The sequence below is a fragment of the Takifugu rubripes genome, chromosome 17 (genome assembly GCF_901000725.2).
Source record: "Takifugu rubripes chromosome 17, fTakRub1.2, whole genome shotgun sequence".
In the NCBI taxonomy this organism is placed as follows: Eukaryota; Metazoa; Chordata; class Actinopteri; order Tetraodontiformes; family Tetraodontidae; genus Takifugu; species Takifugu rubripes.
The window spans coordinates 12142725-12163699 of NC_042301.1; the positions used below are offsets into that span (position 1 = coordinate 12142725).

Genomic DNA, 20975 nt, shown 5'->3' on the forward strand with positions numbered 1-20975 from the left:
CTATTTGTTTTTGGTGCTATCTGCTGAATGACAATAATCTTCCGCCGTTTTTGCTAACACAACCGCCCGGATCTGGCTCAGACAAAGCCACAATTTGCGCGGCCTTAAAGTGTCAAGGCCAGGGTGGGACATACATCTTGGACACCAATCCCAGTGGGACACCTGGGACCTGCCTCTGGGGTGAGAAGGTGAATGAAGCTGCTACCTGGGAACATATACACAAAGTCAGGAGGTCAGATCAGGGATCAGTTTGTTCCAGGAGTGACAAAGACGAAGGCAGGTGGGGGGAAAACCATTAGAAGAACAGCATTCAGAGGGAGGGGAGAACCCTGTGGGCTGATGTTAGATCAAGGTCACACCCACTGTCTATGACTTGATTTTAAAAGGCACTTAATGAGTTAAATTATGTATCGGAGGCTTATATAATTTAAAGGTTTTGTGCCTGCTGGATGAGCGTTTAAGGAACGGCATCATGGCTGCAAACCGCTGAGGACGTTTTAAACCTTTTTTGTCCATTTTGTTTTCTGGCAGTGACATTTCTTGTCCCTCTTCATCTGTCTCCCTGACTCAGCCTGACCCTGACTCACCACTGGCACCGCTCTCATCCTAACCAGGTTTCTTTGTGGAAATGGAAAAGCAAAACCCATTTTTTGCCTGACTCCTGTAGAGAAAGGAGAAATTTAATCTATTGAAAAAATGCAGTGAATGATGAAGAGGGGAAAAAAAACCTTCTGAATCATTTCTGAATCTGCTTCAACGCAAATAATGCAGCAGCTTTTTAAAAGAGAGAGAGAGAGAGAGAGAGAGAGAGAGAGAGACCATAGGCATTCATCTTTAGGTTTCATCTAAAGATGATTTCATCATTAGGATTAATCATTAGGTTAGTATTATCTCATACAATCAATAGTTATTAAAATATGCTAATACACACCGAACGCGCCTCTGATACGTTCAAGGTCCGTTTTACTTCCCTTTAATGATTGGAGTGATCATTTTAGACCTCGCGCAGTGGAGCACAGATAAAAGTGTTCACACATTTTATTGACGCAGATGCGTTTAAATGTTGCGAAGATGTGCCACAGCGGGGGGTGGGTGGTGGGGGGGGGGGGGGGGGGGGGGGGGGGGGGGGGGGGGTGGAGAGCGTTCAGCCGGGAATAAAGAAAGACGCAACTCTTCGGCGTGACGGTGTTGCTGGGTTTCTTTCTTTTCATTCCACAACGCACCTTTTCCATTCTGTTGTCTTTCCAACCTGTTTCCTCTAATGCGCTCTGGATGTCAAAGGCGCCCCGGCGCACCGCGCAAAGGAAGACGCACACTTAGCCGGGATTCGGCACATTCGGGGTACTGTGGGCACTGGGGGAGCAGGTAAAAGCAGAGGTCCCGAGTGGAATCAAGGCATCTGGTGGATTAAGGTGAGTGAAGCGCGTCACGATTTCAGGAACAAAACGCTCGTCAACGCCGCGCATGTTTAGAAAACTGATCTGAAGTCGGTTTCTTTGTCTTGTGGAGGGCAATCTGACATTACTGACCTGCAATGTGAAGTCTTTTTGAAACGAATCTGGCTTTTTTGTATCGTTAAAATCTCATTTGAGGAGAAGTTATTGATGCTTGCGTGTTCACGCACTGACACGCGCGCAGAGCGCGGCACATACCCTTTTTTTCCCCTAAAGGTGCAACTTTAGCTCACTTTAATCTAAGAGAAATGAATTTTGGGTTGTGTTTATGATCCGTTGTAAAAATCGGATTCATCTCCACATTCTCTCATCTTTCACATGTTCCTGCTTTTTAACTGTCCGACCCAATTCACACAGAACATCTTGGTAATGCTGACGCTGATATCCTCACTGAACAGCTTATGGGGGCTGACGACCATGGACGACCCACGTCAGCAGAACCAGACTCGAGGTGACGATTCCCAATCCGAAGTGAATCCCTTCAACTGCTGCGGTTCTGCGAATCCGACCAACGACAGCAACGTTCTGGAGCTGGACGACAGCACGAAGCTGGTGGGAGTCCAGGTCATCCTCATCCTGGCGTACAGCACCATCATTCTGTTCGGGGTCACGGGGAACTCGCTGGTCATCTATGTCATCTACAGGTTCAAGAACCTTCGAACGGTCACCAACTTCTTCATCGTGAACTTGGCCGTGGCCGACCTGCTGGTCAACATGCTGTGTTTGCCCTTCACTCTCATCTACACGCTGTACGGCGAGTGGAAGTTCGGCCAGGTGTTGTGCTTCATGCTGCCCTGCGCTCAAGGCATGGCGGTGTACGTGTCCACCATCACCATGAACGTGATCGCCTTGGACCGCTACAGGAGCATCGTCAACCACATGGAAACGAAGATGTCCAAGGACATGTGCACGGTGGTCATCGTCTTCACCTGGGCCGTCAGCGCTCTGCTGGCGAGCCCGCTGGCCATCTTCAGGGAGTATTGGACCTTTGACCTTTTGCCCGGGGAGTCCATTCAGGTGTGCACCGAGAAGTGGCCAGAAAGTAGCGTGAACGCCAGCATCTACAGCATATCGGCGCTCCTCGTTCAGTACGGTTTGCCTCTGGCGGTCATCTCTGTCGCCTACGCCCGCATCTGGAGTAAGCTGAAGAAGACCCGCGGAGGTCGGAATGACCGCCACCAGCGCAGGAGGAAGACCACCAAGATGTTGCTGATGATGGTGGTGGTCTTCGCCGTCTGCTGGCTGCCCTTTCACGCCTTCCAGCTGGCCGTCGACATCGACAGCACCGTGTTGTCCATGAAGGACTTCAAGCTGCTTTTCACCGTGTTCCACATCGTCGCCATGTGCTCGACCTTCGCCAACCCCATCCTGTACGGGTGGATGAACAACAACTACAGGATGGCCTTTTTGTCCGTGTTCGAGTGTTACCAGCCCAGGACGTTGAGGTCCAGAGAGCCCCAGAAATACGAAGAAAGAGTTTGTACGGACTGTAAATCCACCAACGTGTAAAGGTTGTAAAGTTTGCAGCTACTGTTTTAAACCGCTGTTTTTATTAGCTTAGAATATTAAAGATATTTACTGTCAAAAATGTAATATATACATGTGCTTGTATAGGTGTATCGTTCCCGTAATTACTGCTGTGTTCTTGTCCACTTACATTTAGAATGTGATGTAAATAATGACACGGGTCCCCCTCCAGGTGCTAGCATGTTGAGCTTCCGTGTCCTACAGTAAAGAACTTGATTACACACTTAACCGTGTTAATATTACTATAATTTATCACCTTTGCAGCTCTGTAGTGTTTAAACCAGGGGTGCCCAGACCCACTCCTCAAGCGCTGTTATACAGCCGGGTTTTCTTTCCCACCAGGCAGAAAACATTTTCACCAAGGAAACAGCTTTTCTCAGTATTTTCTTGGATGCCATTTGAAAGCTTAGTCCATCCGGGAGGACAGAAATCCTGGCTGGATTGCTGCCTCTGATGACTACGTGTGGACACCCCAGTTTTAAATAGCTAATTACGGAATCTCTGAATTCCTCATTTGTAAATATGTCTACAACAACAAACCTCTGGAGTGGAGACAGCTGTGAATGCAACTGTGGTGCGTTGAATGTTCCTCAGCTGCCATGGAAGGTTCTTCAGTGCTCTATTAGCATGTGAGGACGGATCCTTGGCCGATGTTCTCACAAGGCCTCTGCATCCACAAAGAAAACTCAATTTCTCTCCTATTTTCAGCTGTGTCATGTGACCGGTTGAGCTTCCACACAACCATCTGCTCCTTGGATCAAAAGTGTGTTTTTTTACAGCTGCGTTTCAGGGTAGAAAAGGACCTTGAGAGATGCAGAACACACCATTGTCACCATCAAGCCTCGCAGACCGTAAGATGTGACCCGCGCTTACGAGCAGCCGCCAGTTCGGTGTGAAAAGCTGCCAACACGATAAATGTGTTAGCAGTGAAATCATAAACAAAGAACAACTGAACCGTCTCCTCAGCCAGGATGAGGTTTGGATTCTGAAATCAGGTTCGATTGCGTCAGGATCTGCTGGATCTCACATTTGTCGGGGCAGCCGCGGCGAACCGGCGAGGACAGGCGGCAGCAGCGTGGCGTTGCCGTGCGATGATTCAGCGTGTTTGTCCGTAGCTCCACTGACTCGGTATAAATCGGCCGTTTGACCTTTGTCCCTCATGAAGCCGCCCATCGATCGCTGCTCCCTGAAGACTTTGACCTCTTCATATCAGACTGGGCTCTCTGGGTAGAGCAACTATCTGCATCAACGACGCTTTCAAATTAAAGCGCATTACAGCGACTAATAACTGTGGTGAATTTTCAAAATAAAATAAGAATCTAAAAATAGCTTTTATTTCTGATTGTAAAGTTTTTGAGCAATAAACAAGTTGATGTTGATATATATGTTGTAATGAATGCTGAAATCACCCTCGTTACATTTTTTTTAATTATAGGACATCGACATTGGGCTTCCACTGCGGCTGTTTGCTTTTGCAGCGATTGTACCGGAGCTTCCTGTTGACCAGGCACCGATCTGCTCCGGCTGTACGTGAGGAGCAGCCGGACCAGATTGTTAGGGCTCCAACTCCATTTTTAGAAACATGTTCAGGGTGTGTTGAAAACAAAATCATTGATTGTTTCTTGAACTGCCTGATGCCATCAACAGAGCCTCAGGAGGACCAGACCCGCTGATTAAATACATAGCTTTGAAACCAGCCAAACCCCTCCTAACTTCCCGTCTCTTCTGTAGGACCCCTCAGGCAGCAGATGGATGCTCGTTGAGCTACTCTCAGCTAATTACCTGGGGCCAGTGTGAGCCCCCTACAGGTGATACACCGCACCTGCACATCTGAATGTAAGAATGGAATAAAAGTCTATTTATGATGGAAATAGCTGATGATAAAAGGAGAACTGCCATTTCAATTCTTGGTGTCATTCATACCAGTTGGTCGATGGCGCCTTTGAAGAAGAACTCGGGGAAAGAAATCCCATCGGAGTTTTTCCCGACCATTTTCCCAACCTGTTGAAAAGTGCTCTTCTGTGCTCGTCACACGCTGTGCACGTGCGTCGTCTGCATTTGTAGCGATGTGTCAAAATAGCGGTTTTAGGACAGAATAAGCATGAAATGCTTGAGAGAATATAGAATTGGAATTTAGTATATATTTTAATTAGAACCAAACCTGACATAAAGACTTTATTTTAAGGCTTTGTGTCAGATTTGGTTATAAATAAATAATAAAGCATCTGGAATTCACTTTAAAGCTACTTGTAGAATCTCTCCTACCTACAGCATAATCGCTCAAGGTCGTTGAGCACTTCAGATTGTGCACGGCAACAAAAGATACTTGAATCCCCAAAAGGGCTTCTCCTTGGAAATTCAAACCCATTATCTCTTTGGTAAGTGGTCTTAATCAAGACTTCCTCTCTATGTGAAGATGCTCTGAGCAGTGGTGTGAAAACAAAGAGGTTTTCTTGTGCCGCCAATATGGAAATCAATACGAAATCATGTGTAGTAACACGCAGAAATGGAACCTTCTTCTCTGTGAACCACAGTGTGTTTGCATTAGCCACCAAGCGCAGCTTGTGGGTAATCCACCCCAATAATTGCTGGGATGGTTGGAGCGTCATGCTAACATGCTAGTCCATTCTGTTGGGTATTTTAACGAGGCTTCAGCCTTTGGCTGGGAGATAGCGACAGATGCCTGGCAACAGTGTTTATTATAGAAGCATCATTGAAATTGTGAGACAGACACAACTCATGTGGCGAAACATCTCTGCTGCTGGCCTTTAAATAAAGGGACGTTTTAATTAACGTTACGGGGGGTCAGGCTACGCATCCTCATACCAGCAAGTACAGGAACCAAGCACACAAGGACGTGTAGACCCCGATCTATCACAGGCTTTGGGTTGGAGTGTTTGCATTTGTGGCCAGGAGGGGGCGATCTAGGCAGAAGGAAAGGTGGTGACGAGGTCGTGCCCCTCGGGGGGTCTCATCCTGGCCCGGGCGTGAGCCTCGCAGTAGAGCTGCCCCTCCACAAAGAAGTAACCCTGCTGTTTGAGGTTGACGTCACAGTGGGAGCACACGAAGCAGCCGGGGTGGCGGAATTTGTCCCGGGCTTTCACCACCGTCCCACTGGAACACGGGGGACAAGAAAGAAACCAGAAAGACACTAAAAATCCCTTTTTTCTGTTAACAAGAACTGCTAAAACGGTTTTGTGTTTACTCACACAATTCCGTTCCCACATTTGTCGCAGATGGGCAGTTTCTGCAGGTTTCCTGTGGGCGGAGCTTGTTTGATCGTGGGGGCTTTTACGGTCCTGGTCCCAATAGGACGAGTGCCTGTCCACAAAGAGAGCGAGAGAAAGGGACAGAAGGAGGGACAGTGAGGGTTGGAACGGCTACGTAAGCAGTGTGAGACCATTAAAGTGTGAAAGAGAGACAGATCCCACCATCACTGTCTATAAAGTCCTGCAGGGCTTTGAAGGAGCCGGACTGGCGGGGGGCATGGGGCTCCTCCTCGTCTTTCTGTAGCATCCGGTACACGTCAGAATCCTCAATACTGGTCAAAGTCCTGGAGCTGGGTCGAGACACCAAAAATTCACCAAATGGCTAAAGTTTTATGCTAACCTTTTACATGAAATCTGACCTATGACCTTTCAAAAAAAAACAAACCACTTCCTGGATTCTCAGAGAACCTGCTGCGTTTAAACCGAAACCCAAGCATCACCTCTCGGGCCTGTTGGTGACCAGGCCTCGGATCTGACCCTCCATGGCGTCCTGGATGTTGTCAGAGGAGTAGAGGCCTATGGGCGTGTTGTAGGTCGCGCTGACCACCTGGCGCTTGTCATCGATGTTGGCGGCGGCGACGAAGGGCTGGGCCTTGCGGTTGTGAGCGGCGCCGATGGGTTTGTATTCCTGTCGGCAAGTCATAAAAGTCAGCCCAGCCTAAAACCTTTGGCGGAGGCGAGCGCGCGTGGGACGAACCTGACGTTCGGCTTCCAGGTTGATCTTAAACGGGTGAGCCCTGCCTTGATCCACAACATGTGGAGTCCACAGCCTGGATTCGTTCCTAGAAATTAAAGAGAGCGTCTGATGAACCCGAACTTCACGCAGATACTCCATCGTTCGTCCATCATGCCGGGGTCACGGCGGAGGCAGGGAAACCCAGAGCCAGGACTCCTGAGCGGAGCTAAACCTTCCTTCCAACAGTAGGAAAGCTTAAGGAGGACCAGAATGGGGACACATAGATAGTGGACAACGATAGCCTATAGCAGCATAGCTAAAATGAAAGCTAAAGGTTCGACCACCCCGCTCTACGCATTAGCGTAGCTACAATAACAAGAGGATCTACGTGTTTTTATGCTTTAGCTCCATGTGAGTCTGACCTTTCAATGGTGAGAGACAGCCTATGGGTGGACTCTTTGATCTTGTTCTGGGCGTCGCAGTGCAGCATGTCTTTGGTGGGGACTCCCTCGATGGCCAGGATGACATCACCGGCACAGAGATTGGCCATGGACGCCTTACTCCCAGGAGTGACCTGGCAGGCAGAAACCGCTGATTATGGTGATTCCTTCCCTCGATCGCCTCAATAATGCTGCTGACTACCAGGACGAGAGCGAGTGAAGGGAAAATGGCTGGGCCCACGAGAGGTCCGGGTCTGTTCTCCATCACTGGCACCTCGCAAACATAAAATCAGCTGCACGGCCGGATCGCCGCCCTCACATGTGGTAAATTTGCCCGGAAACACCCGGCTGAACGTGTCCCAGCTGGCCGCTGACAGCGCCCAGCTGGGACACGTTCTCCCGTCCGGGAAACGATTCACAAGATTTATTCAAAGTCCTCAAATACCCGAAGAGGCCGCTTTGAACGCCAACGCTGCGCGACCCCTGACCTATGAGCGGCCTCCCTATTGCATTACTGGACACAGGAAACTGAGTTACACTGGGATGGTGCACTGAACCCCGGCATTAGGTCATCCGTCCATAAATAACGGGACGAGGACGCCGAGGCACGGCTCATGCAGCCAAAGTGGGAACAGTAAATTTACAGTGGAGCGTTTGTCGGGCCGCTCCAGTTTTTACTGCTCTCATGTTTGTGGCCTGGATCTGAGCAGCAGATTTACTGTCGAACCGTTATTATCATTGATGTTTGGGCCAGATCGATTGATGAGGGGGGAGATTATCCTGGATCCATCCCCAAATTCAGGATTTATCACGGGGTTGGTTTGGTTTATTTATTTTTTTGTCAGCAATATCTCGTCCAACGATCCCTGTTGAGAGGTGATTCATCGTGATTGATCTGGGCTGATCGGACGAGGCCTTTTGGGATTGATCCCGAGCCTGATCCTGTCCTGCTGATGGATCAACCTTCACTCCTGATCCCACGGCAAAGAAGTAGGTCCCTTTAAGGCTCCTGGATGCTTTTTAAAACAAGACAATCACGTGCGTTTACTTTCCCCTGACCAGGATCCGACGGGACGTAAAGAGGAGGATGTTTCTGACCAAAAATGGCAGTGAAGAGAGAGAGAGAGAGAGAGACACAGAGAGAGAGAGAGAGACACAGAGAGAGACACAGAGAGACACAGAGAGACACAGAGAGAGAGAGCGAGAGAGACATCAGTCCTGCGCCTTCACAACAACAATTCCATTAATTCTTCTGTTGACAGAAACCTGGACGGCCAGATTCTGAAGTCTTTTGTCCTTTTTGTCCCGCTTAGTTCTTCTGAATCTCTCTCTCTCTCTCTCTCTGTCTCTCTCTCCTGCTCCTCTCCTCCCTGGTTCTCTCTCATCGCTCTTCTCATGTGGACCTCCGAGTGTCCGCTAACACAACAGGTGGGAGCGAGTCGGCGGTTTGGAGATTTGAATTTTAGTAGTTCCTGAGGTCTTTTTATAGTCCCTGGATTACTGGATCCCCTCGCATCCAAAATCTGACTGCTGATGTAACCTCTGGTCTGAAACAGATATTCGGTGTAAAACTATACGGTGTCGTGTTTATTGTTAAAAGGCCTGATTTGTAACAGCGATGTCCTCACTTGTTTATCTGTTTCAGCGCTTTTACGTTTATTTTGTTTGGAGTTTTTACCTCAGCCAAGTTGGTCTTAGCTTAGCGTAGCAACAGAGCGTTTCTCTGGTGGAGAACAGTCCACCGGTCCTGACCAGTCCAGTGGCAACGGAATCAGCTAATTGCAGCTCCAAATTCAATTTAACACGTGCGCTCTGTTTGACACCAGGCACCAGGACTGAGACCAGCCAAATCCAGCACTTTGATGAGCACTAGCGCAAGCTAGCTAATCTAAAACGAGCGGAGCGAGCTGATGTTATGTAATTCATGTGTTTGGTTCGACTGTGTACAAACAGGAAATGACAGATTATTGCCCTCAATTTCAAAGACAAATCTGAGATCAGACATTCCAAACAGCCTTCTGCCGTGACGCCCGACCTTTGACCCACAGCTGTGCAGACAGGCTGATGCCGCTCATCATCTCCGCTTTAATGCGAGCGTGGATGGACCTTTGTTACCCACCAGGGTTTGACCCTGGGTTTCTTCCCCCTCCCCACCCCCCGTGCTCGGAATTCTCGCGTCCGAAATCCAGCCGGTGATGTAAGCTGCTATTTGTATCTAAGCCTCTTGCATTTGCTGCGGCACAGGTGCAAACTCCACGCACGCCGCTCACACCCCTTCTAGAATAAACCCTGTAAAACAAGCAGGACTCCCGGGTCACAGTTGTGCACGACTCGTGCCAGATGCCAGTTGGGACCGCTGAAGGACCAGAAAAGCAGAAATGAAGCCCACCTTTTTTACATTTCACTCACCCTGGAGATGGTCAGGGCCTGGTTGAAGTCTTTGCCACCTATCATGCGGAAGCCCCAGGGGGCCGGACCGTCCAGCACCACGTTGACTGGCATGACCCTTTAACGTCTCCGGGACGGGCAGTGAGCGGCACCGAGGGGGAAGTTAAAGAGCCCAGAACTATGGGAGGGATGGAGACTTTAGAAGCGTGGGGGCGGGGGCAGGGGACGGGACTGGACTGACACCAACCCCCCCAGGAGTGACGTTATTGGTCAGGACAAACCCACACTCTGGAATGGAACTATTTGCTCAGCTCCTGCAGTTTCGGCTACTTTAAATATTTCCCCCCATCACACTGAGTGCTCCTATTAATCCCCCTCAGTTCTGAGATGGAGGACTTAAGACTTCTGGATTCACTCCCAGAAAAGTCACCTGTTCTGACTGCGTTCCAGTCGGAAGCAGATGTTGTCCCTGCGTCTGCAGAAGCAGGACGTCGTTGAGCCCCACCCGCTCAGCCTCCTGTCCTGTCCTGTCCTGTCCCCGTTTTGGCCGATCCTGCTCTCGCTCTGCCTGACGGCTCCTGCTGCTCCTCTCCTTATTTGGTCTGATGGTGCAGCTCTGCTCCTGGGCTCCAGACGTCCCCCGAGAACATTTCAGCCACTATTGATCTGGACAGGACCCAGAAGTCGCACCCAGAACTCGATGCAGCCAAATTTATTTTCTGTGGCCCAGAGACCAGAGAGTTGGTAGTTTGACCCCTGTAACCCTGCTCATCAAAGTGCTCATGAGCAACGTCACCGTGGCTGGGTGTCATCTCCCTATTCCCCAGGCATCTACTTCTTCTTCCTGTGTCATTACCATGGTGATACCATCAGTGTAAGTTTCTAAACTGTCTAATATTGTAAAATGTCCATTATTTTTCGCTCGAAACCGCCACAAGTCTTTACTGCACATTACTGCCCCCACCCGTCGACAGCGCGGTATTACACCACGAACAGATTTTTTTTTTTTCCAGTCACATTTTCAACATTGTGGTGGACAAATAAAAATAAAAAAGGGAATATTTGATCTACCAGTTGGATTTTTATTAATAACACAGCCGCATAAAACCATCCAACAGCTGCTATGACACTGTAGAAATATTTAGGTCCAAGAGAATTGATTTTAGCACGAATGTTTACATTTTTCTATTGCATGTGTAAATATGGCAGCAGTCAAATTCACGTTTCCAATCCAAATCTGACTGACGTTGCATCAAAGCTCATTTGTGGTCATGTTTTGTGCAGATCCTCCACAAAATCTTTAATGTATTAATGGTGTTTTTGCATCATATACATGGCTATTAAACACGAACCCTTAGTTGGATGTAAGGCAGCGGTCACCAACTCTACTCACTACAGCAGATTTAAATACTTGACTGGCTCTTAAAAACAGAGAACACGTGGAGGCTACAGAAGCCCAACTGAAGAGTTCAGCACCAGCGATGGAGGTGAAGAAAGGAGGCGAGGAAACGTGATAATGGGTGACAAAAGAAAACAGATTTATCGATCGAGTGGACGTTGGCTGTTTATACAAAAAGAAAAAAGGCTTACAAAAACACTTCAAAGTGTTCACACACAAACACAGACGGCGGGTGAAGAGGTGGGGTGTGATATGTGAATGATAAAATACACATTAAGGTGCTGTCACGACACAAAATTCAGAAAAATAAAATGTAGCTACATGAAGCCTACAGGGTTAGATGCTTAAAATGATCAGAAAACATTCTGTGTTTGACTTAAATAATTCAAACGCTGTCGCTCAGCATCTCCACAGCATTTAGAATAAAAATAATCCTGCAAAATCTGCAGTGGAAAGATGCTCAAATGTGTTTCCCTTCTGAAACCGTCTCACATCCGCTAATAAATATAACAGCCGAGAGGCTGAAAGCATTAGTTGCATAAACTTTCATAGAGAGGATTTATGGCCAATCAGAAGCTCCGCAGCTGGATTAAATGTCTAATGTAACAAGTGAAGAGAGTACTGTGATAAAACATGGCATTAAAGTGCATCGATGCTGACGTGTGACTGTGAGCGCAGACGCCAGTGTCGTCCCTCCTACGTATGTGTGTCAGGATCAACATCAGCGAATCTTAACCGATCAATAAACAATGAATGTGTTTTGACGTGCACGTGGTTTCTTGGCTTCAGCGAGTGCCCTGCACCAGGCTTGTCTGTACTGGGTGTAACTGGTTAATGTTTCTGTGTCATTGTTTGGGATCCCTCCTGGATTTGGTGCTGTCTGCTAACATTAGCATTAGATCTTTCTCATGGACAGTCTATACTGACACAATCCTGTGCACCTGGTTCTCTGTAGCCAATAGGGCTTCTCTGAGGCCATTTAGCATTGTGATGTAATAAATGATGTAAAAAAAATAAAGATGTGATGGCGCTGAAAGAAAAGCATCGCTGTGGTGCTGTTCACAACCATGAAGGTTTACAAAGTTCTTTCCATATTCTTCTATCTAAAAGGTTAAAAGCTCACTGACTGGAGCACAAGGTTTGGGTTCTTAATGATACAAATATTTTTTTAAAAAAAAACACTATCTCTTTTCTGATTTTTTCTGACTAAAATGGCTAGTTCGAGCTAATTGTTCAGTCTGTGTGAAGCCACACATACACAAAATACATTGTTGTGCAACACTTCCGGGGCCAAGGTAGGAGGTGGCGTCCTGTGGGTGGGGAGCTGAGAGGAGCCAAGAACACATCCCAGAACAGGGTGGGGCCTGTGAGAGTCCGGAATCTTCACTATAGCTGCTTAACATAGTTTCCTGGGAAAGTTCCGAACAACTTGCTTCTTCGCGAGGTCCCTGTAAAACAAAGAAAGAAGACATTAGCAGATTATTCCAGGAAAAATCATGACCATCAAACTCAAACAGAAAGATTTTTACAGAGCAAATGTTTCAGAAAAAAATGATGTGACACAACAAGCTAATTCTTTAATTGAAACGAGTCTTCCACATGTTGTGAACAACGGCGCCCTCTAGCGGCCATGCCCCGATTTACACCTCACACCAACCAGGTTGTTTACAGTAACGAGGGTCAGGGTGGACCTCAGGACGCCAGCCTCCACACAAACTTACCAACAAACCAGCCATCGTCGCATTTCTCCATCACATCCACGATGTCGCCCTCCTTCAGCTCCAGCTCATCCTCGTTGCGTGGCAGGTAGTTGTACACGGCCTGAAACCTGCGGAGAAACACCGATGCTGCAGGCCTCATGTTTGTAGATAAAAAGAATCACTGACTGGTCATGGACTTACGGGTCTCCTCCCCCTTGCAGTGCATCCTGAACTAACCGCTGTGGGGAGAACAGAGAACAAAATGTTAGAACCAAAACCTTTGCTCACAAATACTAAACAGTTTTAAACAGTATTGAAAGGTATTCATAAAATGTCCTTCCTGCACAGCCACTAGAGAACAGCTCAGTGTTCAAAGAAGACATGCCCCCTACCCTTCGGCCCCTGATAGGGGACAGGTAGGAGCGTCGGGACAAGATGGGGCTACGAGGAGGTTTACCGCCCACGATTGGATCCTGCTTAACAGGCAGAGAAGTGAGAGGCAACGGAGGCGTAATCTCCAAAAGTGAGCACACCGGCATGCTGCAAACATGCAGCATGACAACATGCTGAAGCAGCAAACGGAGCAGAAGCTGCTCCGTCTCTTCAGGTCCACCGCAGCACTTAGAATCTAAAGATCTCAGCCGAGTTTCCTTAAACCAGAATCATCCTCTGAAAGCTCCACAGAAGTGAAAAATGTCTCCCAAACTGTTTTTGCCCTCTAAAACTACTGGAATAAAAGTGAAACAATGTCTAATAATCTTTTAATCGATCCAGATATTATGATCCAGATATTATGGCAGTGAATGTACTTAAAAATCAACAAAATGATTTGATTTGCAGACTTGTAATTACTGAATAATAGGTTAATTACCACACCCACCCACTCAATCATGCAGCCAAAGTTTTCCTTTAAACTCTCATTATACATGATTGTAGTTTTTTAATATATTCCGATCATTAGAAAGACGCTTAAAGTAAAAATAAATGCCGATAAACAACAAACAGCTACACAGCAAACGTTCATCCACACAAGTCTAAATATTAAGCAGGTGCAGGAAAAGCTCGTTGATTTTCAGCTGATGGATTAGTTGGTTCAATCCCATTCTCAGATCTGCTGCGGCGTTAGAGAGGGAAAAAGATCAGATCGGCCTGGCAACACAGCTTTACCTTCACCCTGGGTGACCAGGGTCTGGGAGGGGGCAGGGTGGGGGGGGAGGTGGATTGATCTTTCTGTGACTCTGTGTCCAGAGGAGGGAGGAAGGGGGGCGGTGAGAGCGGTGGAGGAGGAGAGCTTGGAGGCAGCGGCCATGTCATGAGAACGGGGAGGGGCGGCGGGCGAGGGGAGGGGGACAGAGGGATGGCGCCGTGGTCCGGCTGTTGGGAGCGCGATGAGAAAGACGATGGGGGACAAGGGAGAGAGGGGGTACAGCAAACAGACGGAGGTAACGAGGTCAGAGGTGGAGGCGTGGAAGGCGAGGGGGGGTCCTGGGGAGGGCGGCGAGACGTGGCGGAGGGAGAGACGTCGGCCTACGGAGGTAACGACACAAACCCGTTACAAAACTGAAGGTTTGGGGCAGCAGCAAGTCCAGGAAGAAGATATGGAGGAAAATCACGTCTATTGTCACGTAAATATGTTAGGAATCCTCACACATCCGTCGCCATAGTAACCGTTACCCTCAACGACTGAGTGATACAGTACAGAACCTATTACTTTCCTCCAAGAACCGGGCAGACGCAGCTCACACCATGCTCTACCTGAGGAGGCGCTCTCTCCCGGCAGCCTAGAACATCCTCCTCTTCCTCAATGAACAACTCGGTGTAGCTGCTTCTCTCCACCGCCGGCGCTCTCCGAGACTCCACGAGTCGCTCGCTCTGCGCTGCAGTAAAGCGGGAAAGCGGCTCTGCTCTCGCAGGTTGATGAGAGCGGACGGCACCCGCTGTGGGTCGAGGAGGTTGTTCTGGATTTGGATCAGAAATGCTTTGACAGGGCTCGACTACTCCGGCCTGGTCGTTACCGCTACGACCGTTAAGAATGGCGGCGGAGAGTTCATCAGAAGGGTCTGTCACCAGAGGATCGCGGTCAGAGGTTCTGCTCTCTGCCTGCTGGTTGAGGCTGTGCTGCGGACGGGGAGCTGGGGGGGACTTTACCGGGCCCACCTCTGTGCAGATCATCAGCTTTGGCTTAGAAATGTGGCGGGTTTGGGCCGAACCTTTGGCCCGTTGCCGAAAGGACGAGTCGGCCGATGGAGAACTGCGCAACAAATAAGGCAGCGGGGCAGAAATCTGAGAGAACTGACCCAAACTCTGCCGCCCTTGTTGGAACAGAGGAGTTCTAGAAACGGCCTGAGTCAAGTTTCTGTGTGGTGATGAGGGTGACGGTGCCTTCAGGAAGGGTGTGAAGTCACTGGGCAGAGGTGGTGGTGTGGGGGGAACAGGAGTGGGTGTTAGAGAGTGGGTCGGGGTGGGTGTGGACGGGTCCAGAGTGAGGGACAGCCATTCGCTGGTGACAGACTGCAGGTCCGACCGTCTGGGCCGGGAGTAAGGGGAGGGGGTGTCGCGGGTCGTAGCAGACGGAAGCAGATGGTGGAAAGGCTCCATGGAGTGGAAAAAGGAACAAAGTGATTTATAAGAGAAAGTGGAACAGACCACAGCTGTTTACCAACAAGCACCCGAACTCAGGCAGCTCCCCTGAGCAGCTCCAGGAATTATGGAGCAGAGTTGCCATCAATCAAGTCTCTTACCTTGGTGGGTGTAGAGCCGGGGGTTCTGTTGCCATGGTAACCTTGCGGGTCTATGTGGTGGGTGGAAATCTTGGATGGGGGGCGTTTGACAACGTCGACGTACGACACGGGAAAGATGCCCTGTTTGGTTGTGCCTGGGATCTTCCCCTCATACCAGTTCTGGTCCACCTGTCTTATCACAATTATTCTCTCGCCCTGAAGACGAAAAACCACATTTTTAATGACTAAACGGCCCAACCGCACTTGTCCAACGGCCGATGTTTCTGCCCTCGATCCTCTGCACCCGCTACCTTTCGCAGAGACAGCTCCACGTTGGTGTCAGCGTTGAAGTTATAGCGCGCAACGGCCTCTCCGATCTCTCTGACTTGAGCCGGGGGAGGAGGACGAATTGGTTGCTGCTTCTCTGTGGACGGCACCTTCTGTTTATGTGCACAGGAGGGGAGGAAGTGAGACAAACGCGTTCGGCTGTGCTGGGGAAAAAAAACAGCACGCGTGTGCATTGACCTCGACGTAGGACAACGGGAATATCCCGACGCGGCCCCGGAACTCTCCCTCATACCAGTTGTTGTCTATCTGCCGGATGATGTTCACAGCGTCGCCCTTCTTAAACGACAGCTCCCTGCGAAGCACATGTTTTCACAATGCCGGCAAAGTGGAGAGAAAATGGAAACATGCCGCAAGGAACCGGTAGAAAACAGTAGCCACCAAAGCAAGAGCCAAACATAATCAGCTGTAGCCATGCACACGTCAGAAAGACCAACATAGACTCGTGCATCACACTCATTTATGCTACTCACTTAGCTGACTGAGCCTTAAAATCATAAATGGCCCTCGCAGGCTGTTTCTGATGGAGGAGAGAGAACAGAATAAGTTGTGTCATCTGTTTATGGGAGACCTGGAGATGGAGAGTGAGAGAGCAAGTGAGAGAGAGGCGGCAGGCAGACATTACCAGGCAAAACTCTGCTCTGCCCTCAGCAGTTTGATCTCTTTGTTGAGTCGACATATTTATGATCATTTGGAGCTCTACCTCTCTGTCGGATGCAGTCTGCGGTCTTCTACTCTGGAGTGTGTGTCGGCCGTCCATCGCAGAGTAACACCTCGAGACATCCTGGTCTGTGTGATCAGCAAAATGCAAACGGTCATGGAAACGATCACAGTAGTACAGCCGCGCCACGTGCACGCTCATGACAGAAAAGGCTGGTTTGAGAACGTAATGAATGGTTCTGCGATGACAACATTCCAACAGATGCTGCTGACAAGGGAATGAAAGGTTGGAGTCAAAAATCGGCATTTTATTTGCATTTCAAAGGTACACAGGCGACACATGCAACCTTTGAAAATAACCGAACACACAAAATGAAATGAGGGGAATAAAGCCCAAAATATGACATAGTTACATACTTTGACATACAAGCATGTGGCTTTATGGGGGGTGGGGGGGGGGGGGGGTGTGACGGGACAACAAAATGAATCCTAAAACAGTACAAAACAAAACAATAACAGACAAAATCACAGTGGTATAATCTCTAAATTCTCAAATAATCAATCCATCGGGTCACGATTTAGCTTTTTCTGAGAATTTACATTACAGGGTCTTATGAAGGTAATCTTTTCAAAACCATTAAAGGACTGAGGTGCTGCTGTGTTTATTTTGAGCGATGAACACAAGGCTCCAAAGAGCAGAAGGGAAACTGTGGAATGTTCCTTTATGTGTTTTGTGCTGTGAATCTCTGAAATGAGCGGAACTGAAAAACAACTCAGCAACACTAGAGACCAGGTGTTTCTCTAAATGTGCAGAAATAAAAGAGTGTAAATCTAAATCCAGCTGTGAGTAACTACATGACAAAGAGTACATGTGAATATCTGAGGTGTTATGTGTGTTTGGTATCCACCTGAATAAAAGAGATCATTTCCATTGCTTTGCTCTTCTCCATATTCGTTATTGTTCGAGTTCTCAAAGTGGCGTCCGTAACAGGCACTGACTGGTGACTGTAACCGCGGCGATTGTAACCGTGACGAGGGGGAATCCCCTCTGTAAGAGGTGTAACCAGTGGGGCTTCCGTCAGAGTAGATAGCTGAGGAACTGTGACCCCTGTGCCAACAGTCCCTCCTGTCTCGCAATGAAGAGCTTCGCTCAGGCACGTTTGGGAGCAGTTCGGCCAGAATTCTTCTCAGAATACTTTCATCAGGTGGACGACTTCCTCTGTGGCCCCTCTCATTCTGAATGTGCTCATAGATGTCTCTCAAGGCTGCCTCCAGTGCTTCATAAATGGCCTGTTTGGACTTGGGGCGGCTACCTCGATCTCTCCTGCCAGAGGTAGGGGGGGAGCCCTTTTTCTTACGGAAAGGCACTGGGCTGACAAGGTAGGCCAGCTTGGACATCGCTTGCTGGGACTGTGAGTTCTGAGCTTCAGAGCGGCCGCCGCGGCTCTGGCGTGAAGGTCTCTGGAGGTCCTGGCGCGCGCGCTCTCTCTCGTGGCGAAGCATGGTCGTAAACCGCGTATAGGAGGCTGGGCATCGTCCTTTGCAGGTGCTGATGAGGTGGCGGTGTTGGTAGCCGTGGCTCTGACCCAGACTTTGGTGAATGGGGTGGTGGTGGTGATGGTGGTGGTGGTGACGGAGGTGGTGGTGAACTGTGGAGCCACACATGCTCTCGGAGGAGGTCAGTGAGCAATGGTCAAAGTCACTTTCGCTGCAGAAGGAGGAGCCCTCCACCTGTATGAAGTCACTGAGGTCTGAGGCAACAGCATCTTGTTCGCTGTCCGAGTAGTCTGGGTTGGGGGCTCGAGGGCCTTGCGGTCGGGGAGGAGCAGGAAAAGTCTGTCTGGGTCTGTGCCCTGGCTCTAGCCCAACCCGGGGCTGGCCCTCCGGGGGGCTGCGTGGTCGCTGCAAGTGAATCATGGCGTGATCTGTCCCGTTGTTATCCTCCTCAAGTAATGATTCTATGGAAAAACGTCTTTTTGGAAAACCCGGTGTGGCGCCACCACCGCTGCTGGCTCGAGACGAAGAACCGCCCGGTGTAGTCGTACCTGAAGGCATCTCGTTATCGTCCAAGTTGGGCATGGATTTAGATTTAATAAGGCGCTCGTATTCAGAAATGCGATTTGGCACCGTATCCCGAGGCACTTCCATACCCCAAGGAGACAGGCGATGCCCATGAAGATGGGACTGACGTTCCAAGTCCAGGATACGCGCACGGACCGAACGGATGACATCAGACGGGATGAGCTGAGCGCGGTCAATCTGATGCATCTTGCGGTAGAGCTGAAGGAACCCTGGTGAATCGTGCGCCCGACGCCGGTGGAGACGAGGTAGCGAGTGAGTAGAGGAGGACCCGGTCAAACCTTTGGGATTCCCGTCGCAGACCAAAGACCCAGCGCTCTCGGAGCGGGTGGCCTGGTGACCCCCAGAACTACAGTGACCGTCGTTCAGCAAGTCATCACAACTGCGTGACTTGAGTTTGCCCGGGGAGGGTGGTGCCTTGTCCACATGACTCCACAATTTAGGATCCTGTTTCTTAGCCTGCCAACTGTTCTCAGAACAGGCAGTGTGCTCATAGGAGGAGCCGCCTTTTTGGCAGTCCTCATGGCTAGGGCTGGATGGAAGAGGGGGCAGAGAGGAGCCCTGATAAGGACCCTGGGAAGTCAGAGATTTTGAAAACATGTTGCATGCGTCCCCACCTTTCAGACGTCCAATAGAGAGCAGCGTGGTGAAAGAGAAGAAGGAGGAAAGCATGTTAAGCAGTAATACCCTCAAAAAGAGTGGAGGCATTGGGGAAAGAGGAGGAAGAAAGAAGGTGGTGCCGGAGGTTGCTTGGTGTTGTCTTTTTAGTCTACCCGTACCAAGATATCGTACACACCGAATGCACCGCAGATGACAAATATTTGGTGCTTTGGCACTGCAGTAACCATTCACAGATAAACAGATGGGATCAGAGAGACACAAAGAGCAAAGGAGGTAGGTCAGTTTAAAGGCCTGTACCTTTGGCTCTGGAGGGGGACGAAGGTGAGGAACGTATCGCAGGTTTTTTTAAGCTGCTGCTGGGTCTATAGGCATCCACTTGTTTTGGGGAAATCCCACTTCTGTTCTGTGGCTGCGTATTCACTTGGGAACTAGATGGCTCAGACTTCCTTCTCTTCCTGTAATCGCCGGCAGCGCTGCAACAGTCACAAATTCACAATGAAAAAACAAAGCATAAAACTTCCGCAGACGATTAAAAACATTTTTACCAACACATGACGAAATTCTACAGGATGTGTCCTGGGTTGCGTTAGATGGCTAAAACAGCTTACAGCTCAACCTGCTTTTTTTGTTTTACAAAACTAAGATTAAAGATTTAAAGACTAAAAGAATGTTACTTTATCTTAATGCTTTTATAAGCTCCCGCACAGTGGACATTAAGCTCTTACATTTGAAATGAGGCAAGGGAACAACAAAGCAGTGCCAGTCCAAAATGTTGAAACCCATTTCTATTCAAAACAAATCCATTCAATGCCACTTAGATGACTCACATGGCCTATTCAGCACATCCCATTTCTGCCCTTTCTGCTCACTGAGGGAAATGTGACTGAATAAGCAGGCCACTGGTGAAAGGGAGTAGAACCAAAGGAGAAGGGGGTGGGGTAAGGAGTTGAAGGGCAAAATCAATAGGTTTGCTGGGTTAATTTATTCTGGCTCAGCTGGGGGCATCAAGATGCAAAGAACCCTGCCTTCTGTCACAAAAGCCAATAAAGAATAAAAATAATCCTGGCGATTCACAGGAACGGCTGGATGTGCGATTAGTGAACGAGCTGAGGCAACAACCAAAGGTTTTGCTTCTGTGCTGAATCACAACGGCCGCCACGGCTGAGAGGATGCTGAGAGGGAACGGGGACAATGCTGGGGACAACAAAAGGAAGAGCTTACCTTGCAGGTCTCTCTGGAGTCTTTTCTGCTGGAGGGATGTGCAGAGATGTCTGAAACAGGGCAGATGACAAACGGAAAGCGTGAGCTCAAGAACAAAGACGGGGGACAGAGCAGCTCAGAGTGCACAGCCTACATGCTTGTTGCTGTGCCACACTTAAAAGGTTCCCCCAGATTATGGTGAAATATGTTCTGGTTCCACACCTGGCTTATAAAAGGCCTACCAATAACAGCCAAGATCACACATTGCAGTGCTCACTTGAAAAGTGATAGAAAAGTTGGTTCAGCAAAGGATGGATGAGGGGTAAATGTTACACTGCAAAACCTGGAATGGACTTCGTGGAATGGATCTTACTGGCAAAGAATGGGTAAAATAGCCTAGGTGAAATATAGTCGATGCTAATCAAAAGCTAACGCTGAGGGGAGAAAAGCATTATGCATGTATGTTTAAACTTACAAAGTAACATCAAAAACAACTG

The 20975-nt window shown here is 48.9% G+C and overlaps 4 protein-coding genes across 9 annotated transcripts in view; 1 reads left to right on the forward strand and 3 right to left on the reverse strand.

Annotated features, from left to right (window-relative positions):
* The first annotated feature begins 1131 nt into the window (after positions 1-1131).
* Positions 1132-3175, forward strand: npy2r (neuropeptide Y receptor Y2). Of its 3 annotated transcripts, none has more exons than XM_029850086.1 (2): positions 1132-1412; positions 1812-3175. In XM_029850086.1, the coding sequence occupies exon 2, from the start codon at positions 1824-1826 to the stop codon at positions 2961-2963; it is 1140 nt and encodes a 379-aa protein (XP_029705946.1). In that variant the 5' UTR covers positions 1132-1412; positions 1812-1823; the 3' UTR covers positions 2964-3175.
* A 2470-nt stretch (positions 3176-5645) lies between these two features.
* On the reverse strand, positions 5646-9938 carry LOC101076293 (PDZ and LIM domain protein 3). Its single transcript, XM_003972288.3, has 7 exons — positions 9776-9938; positions 7349-7500; positions 6948-7032; positions 6691-6878; positions 6413-6540; positions 6191-6302; positions 5646-6095 (listed from the first exon to the last, which is right to left on the reverse strand). Exons 1-7 carry the CDS (start codon positions 9866-9868, stop codon positions 5906-5908), a joined length of 948 nt encoding a protein of 315 aa, XP_003972337.1. The 5' UTR covers positions 9869-9938; the 3' UTR covers positions 5646-5905.
* An 877-nt stretch (positions 9939-10815) lies between these two features.
* The window catches only part of sorbs2a (sorbin and SH3 domain containing 2a), a 30102-nt gene continuing 19942 nt past the window's right edge, over positions 10816-20975 (reverse strand). For 3 of the 4 annotated variants that reach the window (XM_029850445.1, XM_029850447.1, XM_029850446.1), the window contains 11 exons: positions 20500-20549; positions 19576-19751; positions 17487-19274; positions 16544-16707; positions 16392-16438; positions 16099-16213; positions 15885-16013; positions 15595-15789; positions 13055-13092; positions 12875-12981; positions 10816-12601 (listed from right to left, as the gene is read on the reverse strand). In XM_029850445.1, the coding sequence (XP_029706305.1) occupies positions 12540-12601; positions 12875-12981; positions 13055-13092; positions 15595-15789; positions 15885-16013; positions 16099-16213; positions 16392-16438; positions 16544-16707; positions 17487-19274; positions 19576-19751; positions 20500-20549 (2871 nt within the window). In that variant the 3' untranslated portion in view covers positions 10816-12539. The remainder of the gene's footprint in view (positions 12602-12874; positions 12982-13054; positions 13093-15594; positions 15790-15884; positions 16014-16098; positions 16214-16391; positions 16439-16543; positions 16708-17486; positions 19275-19575; positions 19752-20499; positions 20550-20975) is intronic. The other variant, XM_029850444.1, reaches the window with a different exon arrangement.
* On the reverse strand, positions 13099-15586 carry LOC115253219 (vegetative cell wall protein gp1-like). Its single transcript, XM_029850448.1, has 3 exons — positions 14609-15586; positions 14021-14380; positions 13099-13326 (listed from the first exon to the last, which is right to left on the reverse strand). The coding sequence occupies exons 1-3, from the start codon at positions 15449-15451 to the stop codon at positions 13147-13149; spliced, it is 1383 nt and encodes a 460-aa protein (XP_029706308.1). The 5' UTR covers positions 15452-15586; the 3' UTR covers positions 13099-13146.

Coding starts and splice junctions, on each gene's coding strand:
- LOC101076293 (XM_003972288.3), bottom strand. CDS start 9,868: ATGCCAGTCAACGTGGTGCTGGACGGTCCGGCCCCCTGGGGCTTCCGC. Junction 7,501..9,775: donor AGGCCCTGACCATCTCCAGG/GTGAGTGAAATG, acceptor TCTGCCTGCCAG/GTCACTCCTGGGAGTAAGGC. Junction 6,096..6,190: donor AAATGTGGGAACGGAATTGT/GTGAGTAAACAC, acceptor CCCGTGTTCCAG/TGGGACGGTGGTGAAAGCCC.
- LOC115253219 (XM_029850448.1), bottom strand. CDS start 15,451: ATGGAGCCTTTCCACCATCTGCTTCCGTCTGCTACGACCCGCGACACC. Junction 14,381..14,608: donor GGGAGAGAGCGCCTCCTCAG/GTAGAGCATGGT, acceptor TTACCTCCGTAG/GCCGACGTCTCTCCCTCCGC. Junction 13,327..14,020: donor CCTGGTCACCCAGGGTGAAG/GTAAAGCTGTGT, acceptor CCTGTTAAGCAG/GATCCAATCGTGGGCGGTAA.
- npy2r (XM_029850086.1), top strand. CDS start 1,824: ATGCTGACGCTGATATCCTCACTGAACAGCTTATGGGGGCTGACGACC.